This window comes from Merops nubicus, unplaced genomic scaffold (genome assembly GCF_000691845.1).
Source record: "Merops nubicus isolate BGI_N331 unplaced genomic scaffold, ASM69184v1 scaffold9516, whole genome shotgun sequence".
NCBI classification, from domain to species: domain Eukaryota; kingdom Metazoa; phylum Chordata; class Aves; order Coraciiformes; family Meropidae; genus Merops; species Merops nubicus.
Window position 1 is genome coordinate 26,581 of NW_008615595.1, and position 18,973 is coordinate 45,553.

Genomic DNA, 18,973 nt, shown 5'->3' on the forward strand with positions numbered 1-18,973 from the left:
CCCTTCCACAGATAGCCCCTTTCATTCAAATGCTGTTAGCAGGTATTGTAATTCAATTCTATTCTTGCATGTAATTCACTAAACTTCAGTGAGATTCCTGTCAAGCAAGTCAATATTTTACACTCCAAGTTGAATCCATTTTTTTGCAGTGTATCAAAATGGAAATTTAGTTTTTCCTCCCAGGAGTCACAATCGAAGTAGAACCAGCCTGGAAATTGGAACCACCCAAATGAAATGGCAAACCCATGGTTGCAAGGATGATCAACGTATCTCCTGAAGTCCAGAGACAGCAAATGTTGTCAGAACATCTAGTTACAAGTGCATTAAAACTCCCCAAGGAGAAAGAAAACACAGAGCTGGTTAAACATTTATAGGTACCTCTGAGCTTCAGTTGCTGCACACATAGCATGATACAATTTCCTCCCAAAGCGATACCCACTCTGCTCTCAAATCTTTGTATTATCACTAAGAACTATTTAATCTAAGTGAATAAAAGGCTCATCGTGCCTTCCCCACTGACTATTTCAAAAAACACATTAACAGTGATCTTTGCCCAACCTAGGAAAAGACGAGTCCACCCATGGGGACTGTAGCTGCAGCTATGGGAAACAGGAACAGCCACTGTATTGCAGCACGTCAGGTAAAAGCAGCTAATACTCCCTGTATGGCTTTGTAGTATTTATAGAGCAATGCTGTACATCAGAAAGAATAGCTATCACTCTGTTAACACATTAACTTTGCAGCAAGACTCTCCAAGCTGAGTTTTGCCTGGTTGCCGTAGTGATCTCAATAAACACACCAGACTTGCTTTCGTGAGCTTTTATCTCTGACAGAAACACCAAAATTCAAAAGTCAGGCTGCAGGATGAAGCTGACACTTGGGATATTATGATGCCTTCTGGGTGACAATACATTTGAGAAGTTTCACTCGGAGGAATTTTAACTGCAAAGAGACCTCTGTCCTGAGCTCAGCAGTCAACCTCACATCTTTGGGGGGAATAAAAAACAGGAGGAAGAAAGTTTCTCTTGGCCCAAACCCCCCTTTACCTACCTGCACAGCCAAAAGCTAGGTGATACCTAGAAGAGGGGCTGAATTTGACACAACACACGTTAGCCTTGGCCTCGATGCTTGCTACTGAGTTGTCCAAGTTGGTAGACCACAGCTTCACTAGGGAAACAGAAAAAGAGGAATGAGTAAACCAAAACAAACCAAAACAAACAAAAAATCAACCTCATCCGAATGGCAGAAAATCTAGTTATTTCATAATTAAGATTCTGAAAAGCCTCACTTGCTCTGATGTTGGTGATTATAAAGAGTCAGCTGCCGATAACACCTGGTAAGCTTGAGAACATTCACGAGTGCACGCTGTAAATATTCCGTCTACTTCCATACATACAGAAGGTGCTAAAAGTCCATATCCTGCATGTCTGTGAGAGCATCAGAGCAGGTGACTAACTACGTGTCAGGATCTGAGCCTTTAAGGCTAGTAGAGTACTGATTCATATAGCTGAGAGTAGGAAGGTTTGCATCCTATTTGTTCCTTGTCCCTTAGCTGGGACGCAAGAAGTCCGTGCTCCATGGCCAGAATTGCTTTGGAAAGAATAAATACACTTAATTGTGTGCTTGAGAGCACAGCGAGTAAGAACAACTTGTTTTAGTCTCAAGAAACTGGCACAGACAGGAAGGAAATCAGTGTGCAGGTTTGCTATGATGATCTAGCTCCTTGGTACAAGGAACTCTACCATTCTATGAGACTGTGTGAACACCGATTAAACTTTGTGGTACAGAATGAGCTCTTCCCCTGAGTTCTCATGTCAGTGCTTTGCAGGATGACCAACAGACAACATCAGGAGCAAACACAGACCTTCCACCCTCCACAAACACATCAAGAACCATTTCATCTTAAAGACTGTCAGGCACTCCCTATGTAGCCACTCTTACTATTGGAAGCTAGAGATGAAACACTTTGCTCTCAGTCCAGGCAAAGGGGCAACACACTGGCATCAAGCCCCCACTGATGCCTACAAGCCAGAAAATAAGACCTAAATGTTCTCCCTTCCCCCTTTTCTCGATGAGTGGGTTGCACTGCACTTGAGTATCACGATCAGTGCTGAGGCAGGAAGGAGAGCAAGCTGAAGCCAACATTTGAATATGCAGGAGCTATGCATAGGCTTAATCCCCTGAACAGCTCCCAAAAGCTTCTTAAGATCTGTGATCAATGGGTCCTCTGCTGTATTTTTACAGAAAGCTCGTTTTGGAGGTGTAGCGAAAAAAAGTGGAGAAAGAACAGAAATCTTGTTTCCTACTATGGTCAACACATGAGGTAAACAGCCTTATGGTGTGTCCCCAACCCTCTAAGCAATCTTCTGTACCACCCCTTGTTCAGTCTTTCCCAGGAGCTTTGAGAGCAAAGTAAGGCTTCCATGTGGACTACCCAAGGATGTTTCAGATAGTCAAGGAAAAGAAGGAACACTGGCAGGTTGTTCCACTGGACCCACTTGTAAGTAGTATCGCAAGCAATGAAAAGCAACAAGATATGGTGCTGAGGGACACAGTTTAGTGGTGACCTGACAGTGCTGGGTTAATAGCTGGACTAAACGATCTTAAAGGTCTTTTCCAACCTAAATGACAAAATGATTCTAAGATTGTGCTATTTCTGACCATACCTAGGAGAACTGCTTCCAGGATGAAGGAAATCCACGACTGCTCAGAGCACCCCAAGGAATCATACTAAGTACAGCACTGTGTGGGTATCTGACAGCTGCTCGGAACCATCGTCAAACAGCAAAATACACACACCAGAAATACAAATACCGATGCATGCTGTATTTGCATATAAGCATTATGTAAACTTTAATGAAAGCAGCACCCACCCTCTTGTTGGTTTACAGAAATAAATCTGTTCTCATTTACCAGAGCTATAATGCTCATCCTAAACATCCAGCTACATTTCTAAATTAAGCCAACAGCTTTGGAAGCATGGCTTAAGATGCACTCTTCTCCCAGGTGAGACTGGATTATATCCCTCCTCCACTGTGTTCTGTGCTTGGGGGCGGGGAGGGGAACAGAGCCAGGAAAGGCAATTTTTCAAAAGAATAAGACATTAGCATTTTGCTTTAATGAACAGACACCTGGAGATGCGTAGCCTAAGCTGCAGCAGCAGTAGAGGACATGAAGTTATAGATGAGATGGGATAGAAAGCAAGTAATACTATGACTACAGGAGGACACAGCTGGCAGACAACAGTGCTTCAGCATGAGGTGTGAGGGGAGGTGGCAGGATATCACAGCTCAGAGCAGTGTCCCGCCCAAATCTAGTACCAAAACCACACAGACTTGTATTGAAGCCTCTCAACCAGGTATCAATATGTAAAGTTGTACCTAGAAGCAACCAAGTTTCTCCTTGACACCACCTCTAATAAAGAAAATGCCATCTGACCTCAGTTTTGTAGCAAAAGCTAATTGAGGGCTCGGTTTCAACTAGGCTCCTTTTTTTAATTCAAATTTTCAGGTCATAAACTGAGCCATTTAATCTGGTGAAAGAGTCAACTGGTGTGTTCAGAGTCATCATAATATTCGTTACAACTGACAGACACAGATTAGAGCCTGCAATTTCTGTGATGTAACTGCTGTGGGATAAGCTGGGCTCCAATTACATCTTAGTCAGTGCCATAAAAAAGGAGGATATATGCCACATAACACATAATAAAACATGTCAACTTTTACCTGGAACTGCCCATTATTTTTTAAAAAGAATGACAGGTTAATAAAGCGTAATTCATAAGGGTAGACTTTATTTGCTGTAGCTTTCAGCAATTTTGCTGAGGTCGAGGCAGTAATTATACAACATGCAAATGTCTTGATAACACCTAGAACTGTGTTGATGAGACAGGCAACCATCTGAGATTGACTATTTCTAAAACACATGTTTTCAAAGCATATGTCTCCTAATTTTGCAGCTGCTGAGAGAGACATCTCTATGCAGCCAAATATCTACCCCTCAAACAAGTAAGAAGATGCCTCCAGAAGAGCTTTTTCAGTTTAAATATTTAGGTCTTCAAGTTTTTTTGATTTCGCTGGAGCTTTACTCCAAATGTGTAAGTTTATAAGTTCACTTTCTACACATCAGTTCCATGTCTAAACACCAACTAGAAGAGGCAGAAGCCTGTGCTGCAGTAGCTGACGGTGTTGATGTACAGTTGGTATGTTGAAAGGAAGGATATTTCATCCTGCCCGTCACTCCTGAAACTCTTATCTGGTTGTTATATGGCTGCTGTTACTCCAAAAAAAGAATGCTGTAAATCAGGAATAGGATACTGCTACCAGGAAACTTATTTGCATACATTTGAGGAATCCCTAGGAAAGAAGAAAGCTGCTGAATTGTCCCATTAGATATTTTTTTTTTTTTATTTACTGCCTTGTGCAGGTCAGGAGGTTGATGTAATCTGATGACTGTTAGCAGGCAGTGACCACAGGGTATCCCTCCTTACATAATGCTGACAGGAATATTTTGGTTGGTGTTTTGGCTACTGACATCATCTTGACTTTTTGAGGTATTCCCAATAGAATCCAACACTACCACAGATCTCCTGAAAATTACTGAACTTTTTAGCCAGGAAAATGAGCAAACTGAAAGTTCAACCTGGTATTTTAAGAGCACCTAGAACTCCAGTTAAAGTTAGCAGAAGCTGAAGGAGTTAAGTATCACTGAAAATAAAGCCCCAGACAATCCTCTGAAAATCCTCAAAGCCTGGGAACAAACTCTGATCTACAGCTCTCAGGTTAGTTACTCCTCTACAAGGCCTCACTTCTTTTTGAAGCCAACGCTGATCAGCTCTGGCCCACCGAATTCAGGGACATTACAAAAAATACCTGTAGGATTAGCACCCACAGTCTCACTTACCAAGGCGGCACGGAAACTACTTTCCTTATACATAAGGAAACAGGTGCTTGCATTCTTCCTTGCCAAGAGACAATGAAAGGTAACCTCTTACTATGGCTCGGAGGTGTCAGGTGCTCCTGTTGTGCTCCACCTCTCCATTTGGAGCCAGGAAATAGCAAAGGGACTACAGCTTACAGAAATGACTTAAATCGGAGATTCATTCTTCAGTTGAATTTGCCAGTGCTGCTTGTATCCCCTACAGCTTCAAAAACAACCCCAGAGCAGAGAAACAACACTTCATCACTCCAGAACAGATCCCTACCACAGTGAAGACTTAAATTCTACCCACACAGCATCACAAATTATTTTGCTCTGTCTCACCTAATAATTTTACACTGGCCATTAAACTAAATTCCTAATCGAGAATAGACAGGTATGTCGGGTTGAGAAGTAATCAGGTAAGTGCACCAGCTCCAGCCCTACCCAGCACTCTGATAGTATCATTTTGCCTTCACAAAATTAAAGAATCTATTCTGCTCAAAAAGCAAAAAGTCACCCTTTCTGACTTACACGAGAATCATAGCTCCTGCTCTTACATGCATAAAAGAACTGATGTTAAGATGGTGCTGTTTCCCCAAGCTGCTTGTAGCACAAGTAAACATTTTAATTTTGCTCACTGCTGTCTAGCTGGTGTACATCTTTGGGTCCCTATAGACATATGCAACTACCTTTGTCTCCTTTAAAAGGCAAGGGCATGAAAACTCTAGACAAAAGTGAGGTTTTCATACACACAGTAGTTACTTCAAATGTAATAATACTTTTATGCTTTCATTATCTGCTATTAAAGTAGAAAGATCTTCCATAAATAGGCATCCAGGATTATCTTCATCTACCAACCAGGATGACAATGCAGGACTTGAGGCACAAGGAAGCCATTTCTAATGGCATCAGAATAATTTTATCCCTAATAGCACTCAGTTCGTTAGCTTCTCCTTTGCTGTACCTGAGCCCTGGCAGAGACTGCTGTGAAGCACTGATGATAGGATAGTTCATCTAAAAACTCCCTCCCCAATACATGCCTACCCAGCACACGAAGTGCTTTAAAAATTAGCTTTCAGCTTGAAAAGACCGAGGAGAGACAGGCAGATACACAGGCAAGCAGCAAGAACTGGCCAAGCTGTCACTTTTTTTGCTGGCTTGCCCCAATCACTTGACAGGGAGATGTTACACTCATGCTTTCTGGGGAAGCATGGTGAGTTTAGCTCCAATTGCTCTGGTCACACCAATATCTATCAGCATCGAGATTGCTTATTAGAAAGCCCAGGGTGGCTTCACACAAGCAGATGAGTATAAAAGGACAGGAAGAATACACAGATCTTAGCTTTCCCACCAGATGCTGTACCCAGCCCAACATGCATTACTTGCTACATACCCAAAGCTGTCCAGAGCTCAACCACACACTCATGAACATAAGCAGAAAGACAAAAGCTTAAATCATACAGGTTTGAGTTACAGCAAGCCATAGGTGTTACCTCTTCCTCACATTTAACCCTTTCAATCTGATTACTGAAATGGAAGCTGGACATTGTGACATTCATTTGGAGATTTGCTTTGTACAGAGATTACCCTTCACCTTAGACTGTGCTTATTTCAAACACTTCCACTCAGAACTCCATTTGTCTCTAATGGGCTTGTTATGTGTGCAAATCATGGTAGAAGTAAAGGATAAAGTGTTCCAGCCCAGTTTTATTCACCAAAACCCCAATACACCTTCAAAAGACCTTTGTGAATTGCAATGCAAGCTACGCTGATCCACGGACGTTATTACAATAATTTCTAAGCAAACACTACGCATTTAGAAACTCCTACTGAAGAGAGCCATTAAACTAGAGACAGAAGCTCTGCTTGCAGGTGGCTTTGCAAACCTGGACAACTTGTTAACATGCTAATAAATGCATGTCTGCCTTGCAGATAAGGCTCTTCAAATGCATGGCATGAGTGGGGAGCAACGTGATGAAGAGGTTGATAATTTGCAAGGTGAACATTTACTCTTCCTGCATTTAAGCACACGAAGAACACTGTCTTCCACCAAAAAGTGGAGAGAAGTGTATCAAAAACATTCAAAATCTACCTTAAACATAATAATCATTAAAGCTGCGTTTTGTAAATGGAATTACCAGCTACATTAACACTGCCAAATGCAATTCAGAAACACTAATACAGCTTTCTTTTGCAACAGAATTTAAAAGCATTTTAGAGGAAGGAGTGGCTTGAAAGTTTTATAAAAAATTAATTTATTATTTCAAAGCAAATCATGAAGAGCTCTGTCCAGAGCTATATCAGCCTATCTAAGAGAGTTAACACCCACTGACTATGAAAGGAATTATAAGCTCTTGCTGCTTAATAACTCTAATTTGATATTGTAAACATATTAAAGATAAAATCTTCATTAGGGATGAAGAATACTACAGATCACTCAGTGCTACCCTTTTCTTCATAGGTTTCCTATTTCTTCTTAGAAGAGAAACATTCTTCCACCAGTATGTTGGGAAAAGGCTTGTCCTAAGGGTTCCCCTAAAACCCTTGGTCAGCTGGACCCTGGAGAGTGCCAAGCTGAGAGCTGCTGCCAGGCTCCCACTCAGTCCCCGCTCTGACTGCGTTCAGCTGCGAGGACCACACTGTGCACAGTGGAAGCAGGATGCTGCTCGGTGTGCACGGTCCTTAACATTCAGAGCTGCAGCTGAAGCAGCAGCAGGCATTTTTAACCTCTGCTTTTTCCCCAACAAGCTCGTTTCTGAAATATAAATGCATGCTGCTCTTTTGAAAGGCCCCAAGGCTTTAGTTCAACAAGCTTAACTAATGTTAGAACACATCTTGCTTTGTTTAGTGTCTCGGAAAAAGCTAGCTAGAGAGCATATTACCCCAAAACTGTGAACACTGCAGCAAGAAATCTTAATCCAAAGAGATACGAACAGTTCAGTAATATCTTTACACATTGCCACACCAACTACAATACTGAAAGCAGCTGAGGAATCAGCTACTTGAAATATCACATTTTGATTCCTCAAAGGGAATACACAGAGTGCAAACCTTCTAAACAGACTGAAAAAGAATAATACCTTTGGCATCATCAGAGCCTGAAGCCAATAGCTTTGGGTCCATCAAGTTAAAGTCAACACTCCAGCACCTCTTCTCATGCTCCTGTTTAAAGAAATAAGGAAGATATTGCCAGGTAGTGAGCTGTAATCTGATAAAACAGTAGAAGAGAACACACATTTGGTATGAATTATCAGCAGAATCCTGGACAGAGAAGCTTACTGTGTTTAGCACTTTCTCAAAAAATACCTTTTCTCCCAACCAGACCAATGCTTGTAGTACGCTAGACATGCCATAAGAGCAGAAAATATAATGGCAAATTCAAAACTAAACCAGATTTTTTCTTCACTTGAAAGAACACACCCCAATGACTCCAGGAAATACACACTACAGCCCTGTTTCTACAGCATGGTTTGACTGGCTGTGGTTCCACCATGTGCTGCTTCTCATCCAACTAGATCACAGTTGTATTTCTCAATGAAGATAATATGGCCATTCAAAGCCATTTCAAACACCTCTCTGAAAGTCCAGGAAATCTTCACCTTCCTGTTGACTTATTACACAGAACTTCTGGTGTCTAATCCTCTGTTTGTCCACTCAAATATTCATATAAGCCTGCACGCTCTTACACAAAATGCAGAAGAACTGTATATGCTATGCTGGCATACTCTACATGGAAGCAAGACACTTCATTGAACGAAACCTGAAATCCAGTCAAACCTTTTGTTTAAAGCCTTCATGCAGGCTGGCAGGATGATGACATGAAAAGCTCGCCAGGACAAAGTCACCAAAGGATTTTGAATACATGTGAAGCAGATGTCACTACGCCTCTGTGCAAATCCAAATAAAAAAATTTAAGTAATCTAATACAAAACAAAATGAGTTTGTTTTACCATAAGCAACAGCTGGTCCTCTCCAGGTTCATTTTTCAGCCTCATAAAGAAATGCAAAGTAGATTTGAGAGGGAAACAGACAAGATTTATTTTGTCCAGTATAATTTCTTTTTAATTGACAAATGTAAAGGATTAGTGAAACCAAGAAGCATTATAAAATAGCCAAAACACAAGGGGAAAGGCAAACAAGGCCTTAAACAGGAATTAAAACTTAAGTTGAAGTGTCAAGAAGTGGGAACTAAAGGCCAGCCTACAGTTCATTCCTTATTACTGACCAGTTTCAATGGACTACATACCCTACAGAACAGCCTGCAGCACTTCCAGCCTCTCCCTGAACAGAGCAGCCTCTTTTCCAACCTCTGCGTCACGATCATAAGCCTCTCAGAATCCATTACATTAGAAACACAATGTTCCAATTACACATACAGACAAAATACCAGGAACTTCTCCTGAAGCAGCTCTTGCTGTTGAGCTTCGCCTTCCTGCACATTACACCACACTGCTGAGCACAAGACTGTATCAGGAAGGGTTCTGCTACTGCTCTCTTCTCCCAGTCCCACCACTTAAATCTGCACCATGCTCTTCTGCCTAAAGAGCACCTGCAGCAGCAATCATTGCAGGATTTTACAAAAGGCTTTTGGCAAAGCCTGTAGTGGAACAGGTATGGAGAGAGGTTTCTAAAGACAAAACTTCTAGAAGCTCATTTTTTCCTGTGCAGGTTCCCTGCCTGAAAACAGCAGCAAAAGAACATCAACTGCCTGGTTAGGAGATAGAGCTGCCTCCCTCAGAGGACTGCAGTGCAATAGAGCTGTGCAGGTGAGACATTTACAAACCAGGAGGAACAGCCATTTCACCCTGTGGAACACAACAGCCTACTGCAAGCAGAACCTTAGACCAAATATCGCTCCCCTGAGGTGGCCCATGGTGCAGGGAAGTGTTGTTCACTGGTTCCAAGTTACCTGGTAGACCTTGGATCTCTGTCCTGTGAATCCATCCCAAAGGATGACGGTGCCTTCATAGTCACTGCTGGCTAGCAGGTTCTTGTGGTAACTACTCCAGCTGATACAGCTTAAAAAGAAAGAGATCCCTGGTCAGTCTTACTTTAAATCATGCCTTACAACCCCAGAAATCACTCTTGCAATACGTCAGGCCATTCACATATTTGCATAGCATGCAGTATTTGATCAAGCCACCCCATTGAAATACTCAGGAAAGGACCAACCCCAAACCCACCAGAAACAGAACAAATCCTCTGCCATGATCTAAGAGAAAACCTTTATTGGCTTAAGCAACATTGCCCCCTCAATATGAAGTACTAGGGTTTGGGACCCCCAAACACATTCATCTTTTAACACTGCTACTATTTTGCTATCTGAATTCCAGACAGATTCTCACAAAGCTCAAGGTTTGACTTTAGTCTTTTACCAATAGTTACTACTATTATTACCATAAGTGTAACTACTTATCCCTACCTAACCTATACCTGTAAACCAGATAGCTGCATGGATAGTAAATCAACCTCCCATCTGGCTCATACGTAATGTTCTGGACATGTACCTATGTGCAAATGAAAGTCTGACTTCTGAGAAACTACCTCCAGCTTTCTGTAAATGCAGAAAGACCCTCCTCCTATCCAGGGGGAAAAGCAATTTGTTTGCTATGGACATTTTAGGAGATGTTTCTGATGCAGAACTGCAAGATACATAGCATGGGTTTAGATTTTAAACTGAAGTAGCCATATGAAGCTAAATGACAATTCCACCGACAAGCTAACTATCAGCAGACAACCAGGAGCAGCAATGCTGCCAGGTCACATTTGTAGCATTCTGGCACTATGCCCCCATTCTGCCTCCCAAAAAACGTGACAGAGCTAAGGAAATTTGCAATAGTTGTTCACCAATTTTTGGACCATCTGGCAGGAGAGCAGGCCAGCTGGTATCCACCGTGACACACGTAGCAGAAACTGAACTGACACATCCAATTCATGCAGGTCAAACAGGTCGGACACAGTTAACTAGATTACAGTAGACTTGGGGCCAATTTTTAACCAACAATATAAACTAGAAGTCTGTGATTCTGTAACTTTTTAGTACTGCTTTGATCAGTGCAGCTATGCATTGAAATATGATGTAGGTACATGGAAAATTACTTAGGAGTATCATACCATGGCAAATTCTTGATTCCATCATATACTTGCTTCCTGTTTCCCCCAGGAATTTACACACAGAATGGAAAATCTAATTTCCCTTTAAGGCAAATATAAACGTTTTTAAATTAATGAAATAACACCAAGCAGCGTTGTTGTTCTGCCTCTGACTATGGGCAAACTGAACTTAGTGGGGTGTGAGTTTTGTAACTACAGAGAGACTGTGCATAGCAATCACTGATCATAGCTCACTGTTATTTAGCTGTGTGGAATCAGAAAGCTTATCTGAAGTTCTGGAGCAGCCGAAACATGAGAGGCAAGAAGCTCAACTATTTTTAAGAAAAATTTGAAGAAATATAAGGAATAACATGCTATTGGTGCTTTCATCTGCAGGAAACTTCACTGAGTGACCCAAAAGATTTCTAGTTCTGTCTAATTCTGTCTGCACAAGTTCATCTGTAACTTACAGAAACAAGACAGTCATCCAACAGCAGCAGCATTTTGTCTCACACCAATGAATTGTGCTTGGAGAAAGCCTTCAGAACAACCTTTCCCCAGTGGAACACTGGGAGCTTTTCTTAGAGTGGCTTTCAATCTGTCCAGTGCTTCTCTCTGTGTGCATCTCTACCTGCAATCAACTCACAACTTGCACACTTCCTTTGTGTGACAGCACCCCTTAGTTTTAAAACTTTGCATTCAGAAACTTTAAAAGTTCTATTTACCCAATATAAGTCATCTTCAGCCACCAGCTACTAAAAGGATGGTGGTTGAGGCAATACAGCTCAGGGAATGCTTTCCCTAGTTTCACCTCTTCCACGATAGATCAATTAGAAAATTTTAGCATCATCAGGTCTCATAGGTACAAGGATTGTCCACAAATGTATCATCAAGGAGCTATCACAATGCCAGCTCTACTACTGTTAGGTACCCATACAGAAAAGCAGGTCTTGACAGCTTGTGATTTACTAGAAGCCTCATTCAGAGAGGCTTAAGTGGCTCCCTGAGGGCCAAATGAAGCTGGCAGGCACTGCCTAACAGAACCATGAGGTGAAGGTTGCAACAGTTGAGAGATAACCACGCCTGACATCTGGAGTCTTGTTTCCAGGCAGAGCAGTCAGTCACCAACAGAAGCAAAAGCAGTTCAGAGCCCTAAAGCTACAACACAATGAGGCTCTGGGCTGGGAGCAGTCTCCAGCTAATGGCAGGGGGGCAGACACTGCCCTAGATATTTATTGGTTCAAATCCATTCCCCCTGCCATCTTATCTCCACTCAAGTCAGGGCTTCAAGGAGCTTAAGGAAAAATCAATCTGCAAGTTTACCTATCACACAAAAGCCAGAAGAATACAGCTAAAGGCCACATCTTACAGGTGGCAATCTTCTATCTGGATGGCTTAAAGACTATGTCACACAGCATCAGCCGGTGGAGAGTGTTCTAGGAGGCAGACCTCCTGGTACCACCTTGGTTGGTTAGAAGATGGATATCCTATTCTAGAGGGGCACAAGATCCACACTGGACTGGCAGAAGGGAGCTGGGTATTGCAAGCTGAGCTATGAAGTGGATAATCACATAATTATCTTGTCAGAAAGGTAATCACCCCATAAAATGGACATAAGGAATTTCTGAGTAAGGAAAGTACAAAGGACCATTTAACAGGTCTGTTTGAAATGGGATAGATCTAAGAAGGCAAATGTCAAGTTTGTGGGGAGAGCTAATTTATTGGATCAATCCATATAGATGGAGAAAAATGAAAGGTTTCTGTGCCCCAATAGCAAGTCCATTACATCTGGCACAGCAAAGAACACTCTGTCCCACTGAAGTCTGATGGTGTTAACAAGGGGTTAACACTCACTAGGAAGCATTTGTAGATAGACAGAGGGAAAAAACAGGAACTGACAAGTGAAAAATGCTTAGGGATTTGCAGTCACTAAGTGGTTCAATTAACACCTTTTAAGTCATATACACCACAAATCTTTCATTTTTAAAGGAACATGATTAAAGGAACATAATGAAACAAAACAAATCCTGTTCCAGCTGTCTGCCCTAATGCTCCCCATACCAGTCCCCAACTCTTTAGGAAGTCTGAAACTAGAGCCTTCTCCTTGACACTACAAGACTTGAGCTTCTTTCCAACTTAATTTCTCAAAAGTAACCTTTGCACAGCACAATTCAGGGCTGGATCAGGTTGAGGGAGCTCCCTCTCCAGGTAAAGGATGCTTTTTACCATCTGCTGACTGTACTTTGGTGACATTCTCTGGCATCTCTAATGGTATAGGCCTGAAAGAAGGCTGTCCTGGAGATGAGACATGATGTTTCTCTTTCATGTGGGTTGACTGGGATTTATAAGGGGCTAAGAAGCTATTGCTATGCTCCCCTTAAGGGAGCACTACTCTCTTCCACACCCAACACAGGCAATTTTGTTGAAACTTCAAAGACATCTACTTTTTGGGGTTCCCTTGAGATGTTATCACGGGAAACAAATAGAATAACAGACTCTAAATGCATAGGGCAGCAAGCTGCAGAAGGAAAAGGGCAAAGGTGAGATGGACCAAAAATGCAGCTTATGCAGTCCTCAGATAGTTTAATCCTCCACATGGATGTGGAAGCTGTGAGATGCAATACAAAAGATCAGCCACCTAAGACTGAGATAATGTGCAATTCAGCACTGGATTAAAAGGAGTTGTGCGAGGTCATCTTTTATTTTAAATACTAGCTGCTGTATTTTTTCAGCTTTTGCTTTATTCTTTAATCCAGAAACAGGGCAGCAGTTACACCCCAGAGGTTTATCTTGCCATAAATTGTGATGGCTTTCCTTCCTGGGAGATTAGCCTGGAGAAACTAGTTGAAAGCTAATTGCCAATCTCAAAAACACTCTAACTTCAGCATCTGATCCAGACACAGAAATCCTGACCCTGTAAAGATTTATGTGCATCCTTCATTTTATTTGCAGACACAAGTGGGCCAGCTCAGTTAGTGTTGTCAGTCATGCTGATGTTTCTTTCATGAGCCAGTATTTTTATGGCTGAAATGTCTCAAATGCAGGATCAAGCTACCTGGTGTCAACCACCCCTCCAGCATGAGAGTTAAACAGAGTTAAAGCTTTTAATAAGGCACAAACTGCTGTGGTCTGACCTGCTTTGAGTGTCAAGTGCTTCAGATCCACTCTGTTACCATGAGTCAACTGATACCCATTCGTTTTAGGACTGAAATGCTTTTAAGGAGTGATCTTTTACTGCAAGGAACATCCATGTGAATAACAACACTAATGAAATACTTCAGAGACATACAGAATTACATTCCTATTTTGAATGTTTAAAAAACACACCAAAAAAATCAATCCAAAGAAAACCTCTAATAGGGTTAAGAGAAATACTTTTACCAAAAAAACTTATATTGCAAAGTGAAGTAGTTACTGTGAAAAGTGGAATTAATGAAAGTTGAAGGCATGCTTCCTTATAACCTATTTAGTATCAAGTGTTTTCTACACTGGAAATCATGACCTTTTCAGAATAAAGAGAGCTCAAGCTTCCCCAAATAGCAAAGACTAAAACAAAACCCACGAAACAGCAAGTTTTTGCTTCAACTTAATAGTGAGAGCTCACTGCCATTTTGAAAACTGACAGCAATATGCCCATGAACTGCCATTAGGATAGAGCAATCACAGATTTGATTTATTGACACTGAAAAATGAAAACAATAAAATACAATAAAACAACCTACTGAGGCTTTGCTTTTACTGCAGTTGACTAAACAGATGCAGCTGATTTTGGAGGTTTGTGGTAACATCTATCACTGAGGTACAGATGCTGCAAACACAGTGGTGAGCATGCAGAATACTAAACATGGATTTCAAAAGCCCGTTTACCTAACCACACTTGTACATCACCTATTGTAGATTAACGACTCTTAAAGAATTTCTTTTACCTGAATGCTAGATCTGCTTATTTTTCTCCCCCTGTGACCTATGGCAAAACAACAACTCTGCCTCTTGAATAAATCAGTGAAGAGCTGTGGCTGTGGTTCATCCGCTTTCTCCTCCCATGGCAGGGGGGAGCTGCAGATTATTGTCTGCCATTGCTAGGGACACAGCAAGTCATAATTAGCTCACAGGGTGCTGTTTATAGCTACTGAACAATGCCAGGATTTGTTTCTTGTACTGAAGCTATGAATCCGTAAATGGGATTTTTATGAGGATTTGTGTGTCATCTTGTGTTCTTCCTGGAAGCTTATGCCACTGTCACTCCCGGGGGACGCGACGCACATTTACCACAAACCCAACGCACCAACTTCCTCCCTGTTCTTAAAAATAGGGATAAGAAAGCTCAGCGGATGATGAAAAAAAAAGAATGTATTTAAGAAGCAGGTGGGTGTAAAAAAAAAAGAGGCTTGGAAAAAGAGGAAGAAAAACTCAGCTACAGCTGGTACCAGGGCTCTGCTCCAGAAAAGCCTACAATCAATTACTGCTGGCATGAAGCTCAACCTTTAAAAAAAAAAGCTGGCACACGGCAAAGCAGGGCTGGGCTGGTGCCAGCCCTGTCCCAGGCAAGGGCTTCCCTCCCGCAGCTGCTCCAGGCCAGCAGACTCATCTTGGCCAGACACGAGTCCTCGCAAATGCTGTCACCTGGCTGCTTTCAGAAAAGCTCATCAGAGCTGCTGCTCCTCCAAAAGCTGAGTCACCAATGTAACTGCTAACCATTTATGTTCTGGCATCATCACTCCAAATAAGGTTAACCAGCACCAATTTAGGGTGAGCTTTCTGTGATGTGCCATTGGAAAGCCAAAGGATCTGTGGACAGCCAGCTCTGGTGCTGCTCGAGGACAGAATCAGAGAATCGCTTTGGTTGGAAGAGACCTTTAAGATCATTGAGTCCAAATGTTAACCCAGCACTGCCAGGGCACCACTAAACCATGTCCCTCAGCACCACATCTACATGGCTTTTCAGTCCCTCCAGGGATGGGGACTCCACCACTGCCTTGGGCTTCCATGGCTTGACAACCCTTAAGGAAATTTTTTCTGGTGTTCAACCTAAACATCCCCTGGCACAACTTCAGGCTGTATCCTCAAGGGATATTATGAGCCATGCCAGTGTCACATGCCAGCTTCAGTGGAAGAGACATGTCACCAGATCCATCTCTGCTTGGAAGAGGCACCATCCATGTGCCACAGCAGAAATACATCTGCCTTTATTATCAGTAAGGGCACTATCAGGCAGAGTGAGCCTCTGGAAGAAGGATCTATCCAAATTATGATCAACAGCTTTAAGCCAAGGCTTTTTACAAAAAGCAGGCTCTGCTTGTTTAGATTTTTTGTTATAATACAGGCATGTTTTTAGCATACTGCAATATTCCGTAATGAAATTACAGCCTTCAAATATAACTTCTCCCTCAAGCTATGCCACTTCACAATAGCAAGTTATTATGCAGCTCGACAGCGCTCCAGCGAGCCCCAGCCCCTGTGACTGGCAGCACAGCTAATGGATATAGCAAGGATGCATTTGACTGACAGCCTAACTTTATTTGTCAAAACCAAAACTACCTACATGCTGAAGGAAGGTTAATATAATATGGAGGTGCCAATGGGAGGGAGGGAAAAAAAATACATTTCTTTGGAGGAATGATAGAAACTAGTGTAAGGAAATGAAAGAAGAGGGCCCTGTCCACTTCTGCTGAGGCAGTGTCACAGGACAATGCATTTAGCTTTGTCATATATACATAATGTATATAAGCATGAAATTTGAGAAAGGAGAAACCTTGAATGCAAGCAGTGCCTTGTCTGGAGCACAAAGCTGACAAGAACAACATTAGTGACTGCTGGAGAAGGAAGAACAAATAACTTCCTAATGTCTGACAGGATCATCAGGGTAAATTCCTGTCAAATTTGAAGTAGCAAGTCTGGAAGTTACCTCAGACAGACCAAGAAGTACCAAACACATCACTTTACCCTTTCTAATTAGAGCAAAACAGTATTAATCAGCTACTAGATGTTTCTCCTACTATGCACTCCCCTCTCCAGAATCATGAAGCTGAATGGTGTGAACTCTATGACTCAGTCAAAAACGCTGAATGTGTCACAAACCTGGCAAAACACAAGCTCCATAATCAGCACGGCTCATCAATACAAATCCCTCCCAGACTGCTTATACCCAGCTTGAAAGCCAGTCCCAAGGTCACTTGCATTTACATATTTTCCATCAGAAAACAGTGTTACACAATTCCCAAGAATAATCAGCATGAGTGATACAGGAGTGACTGATCTGTCTTACAAAACACATCAACTAGAAAACTAAGCATGACTTTTATGCTATAAAGTAGTCTTGCAAACATTTCTAATCTTGTTGCACAACATTTTCTTTTCGTAAAAGCCAGACTGTTATAGAAATTTATTATTTACACTTCTGTGGGTACTTGACTGTTTTTAAAATGTAGAGCACCAAATAAAAACAAATGAGTTGAACAGAGATGCTGGAGACTTGTACTGTAATACTGAATCAGTTTGATTGCCTGTATTATTTACTTTTGAGCTTTAACAGAATTTCTGAATTAGGATTTTTAAGTTATGTTAGCTGGATTCTTTCAACTGAAGTTTTGACATGTGATCTATATTGTTTTGGTTGAAGTAATCCAATAAGATAAAAAAATAGGTTGACAGTAGCAATAGCAGCACAGAAGCAAAAAATCAAGCAAAGTCTTTTCTCAAGAGCTTGACATTGAGGCCCAGCAGAAGAGTACTTCAGGCAGACAAATTCACAGGCAGAAGGTGTAAATGAGGCATGTTTCCTGAGGACTAGTTGCCTCTCAGCAGAATGGAAAGATTTGGTTAATGAAGAGAAGAGAGCATGAAGGAATTGGTGGCTATTATTAAGAACTGAGCACAAAAGCTACCTTGAGACAAGCTAAGGCTTTACCTGGAGCATTTTCATTACTCTGCTTTTAATCTCCTTTTAACTAAGTAAGTATCCAACAGAATTTGCAAGGAACATAAAAGCAGTTCACTACCCTATGCCCCTTTCTTCTCCAGATATGTGGGCCTGCTATTACCCTGTATGAGTCTGGCATATGGAAGAAAATGCTTGTGCCACCTGATCCCACCCAGAGTTCAAAGCGAGCTCTCCATTGCCTCATGAAGAGGCCCCATTCCCAAAATGGCCAAAGCAAAACAGTTACTGCACACAAATGAGCAAATGGAAAAGGCTCTCCGAGTTTAAATGCAAAGTCAGTGCCTACCTGATTTTGGAATTACAGGTCATTTCATTCTCAGGGTAGTGAATATCCACTGCGTCCTGAATGACTGTACCATACTCATAGACTTTAATCTTCTTTGTCACCCCAGCGATGGCAAAGTAGTCACAGTCTCGGTCGAACTCAATACTGAGGAACAAAAGCAGAGGTTGAGATCTGTGTAACAACACACGTACTTACCAGCAGGGTGTTTTACCACCTGGGCACCTTGGTGTGGCAGCTGAGAATCACGAGCTGCGGTCAGGAAATGCCACCGCTCAGACCACCTTGGTCAGGGCTGACACATGTGCCAACAACATGGAGTCTTTGCTCTCAGGCACCACTTCCTAATCCTCTCCAAACACACCCACATCTCCATTTACTGAAACAGGATCTTGGTTCAGATGCTCGAGAGGATTTCCAGTTCAGCTACTACATCTACATTGCATGGAACCCAAAGGTCAAAGCTGACAGTTCACCCTGGAAACATGGTTACCATTCAGCTGTACACTCTATGACCAGCACGCTATGGACTCCCTGCCTATTGATTATTTCTCTTGGTTGCATTGCTGCATTCTTTAACTCCTGCACACAGAAGCTTAGTGAACTTTAAGTGTTAATGCAGAGCACACCAATAGCTGTGGAAAAAAAAATTTAAATTCCCTGAGTAACAACAGGGGGTCAAAACATTTATTGCCAGTACTGTAAAAGCCATGCACACTATGATTTCCACTTAGGGT

At 41.9% G+C, this 18,973-nt stretch overlaps 1 protein-coding gene across 1 annotated transcript in view; it reads right to left on the reverse strand.

Moving 5' to 3' along the window:
- LOC103775122 (E3 ubiquitin-protein ligase RFWD2) overlaps window positions 1-18,383 on the reverse strand; it is a gene marked incomplete at both ends in the record, with an annotated part of 41,100 nt that extends 22,717 nt beyond the window's left edge. The window contains 4 exons of the mRNA XM_008942566.1: window positions 1,051-1,167; window positions 8,001-8,082; window positions 9,830-9,938; window positions 18,240-18,383. Of these exons, the coding sequence (XP_008940814.1) occupies window positions 1,051-1,167; window positions 8,001-8,082; window positions 9,830-9,938; window positions 18,240-18,383 (452 nt within the window). The remainder of the gene's footprint in view (window positions 1-1,050; window positions 1,168-8,000; window positions 8,083-9,829; window positions 9,939-18,239) is intronic.
- Between the last annotated feature and the right edge of the window lie 590 nt (window positions 18,384-18,973).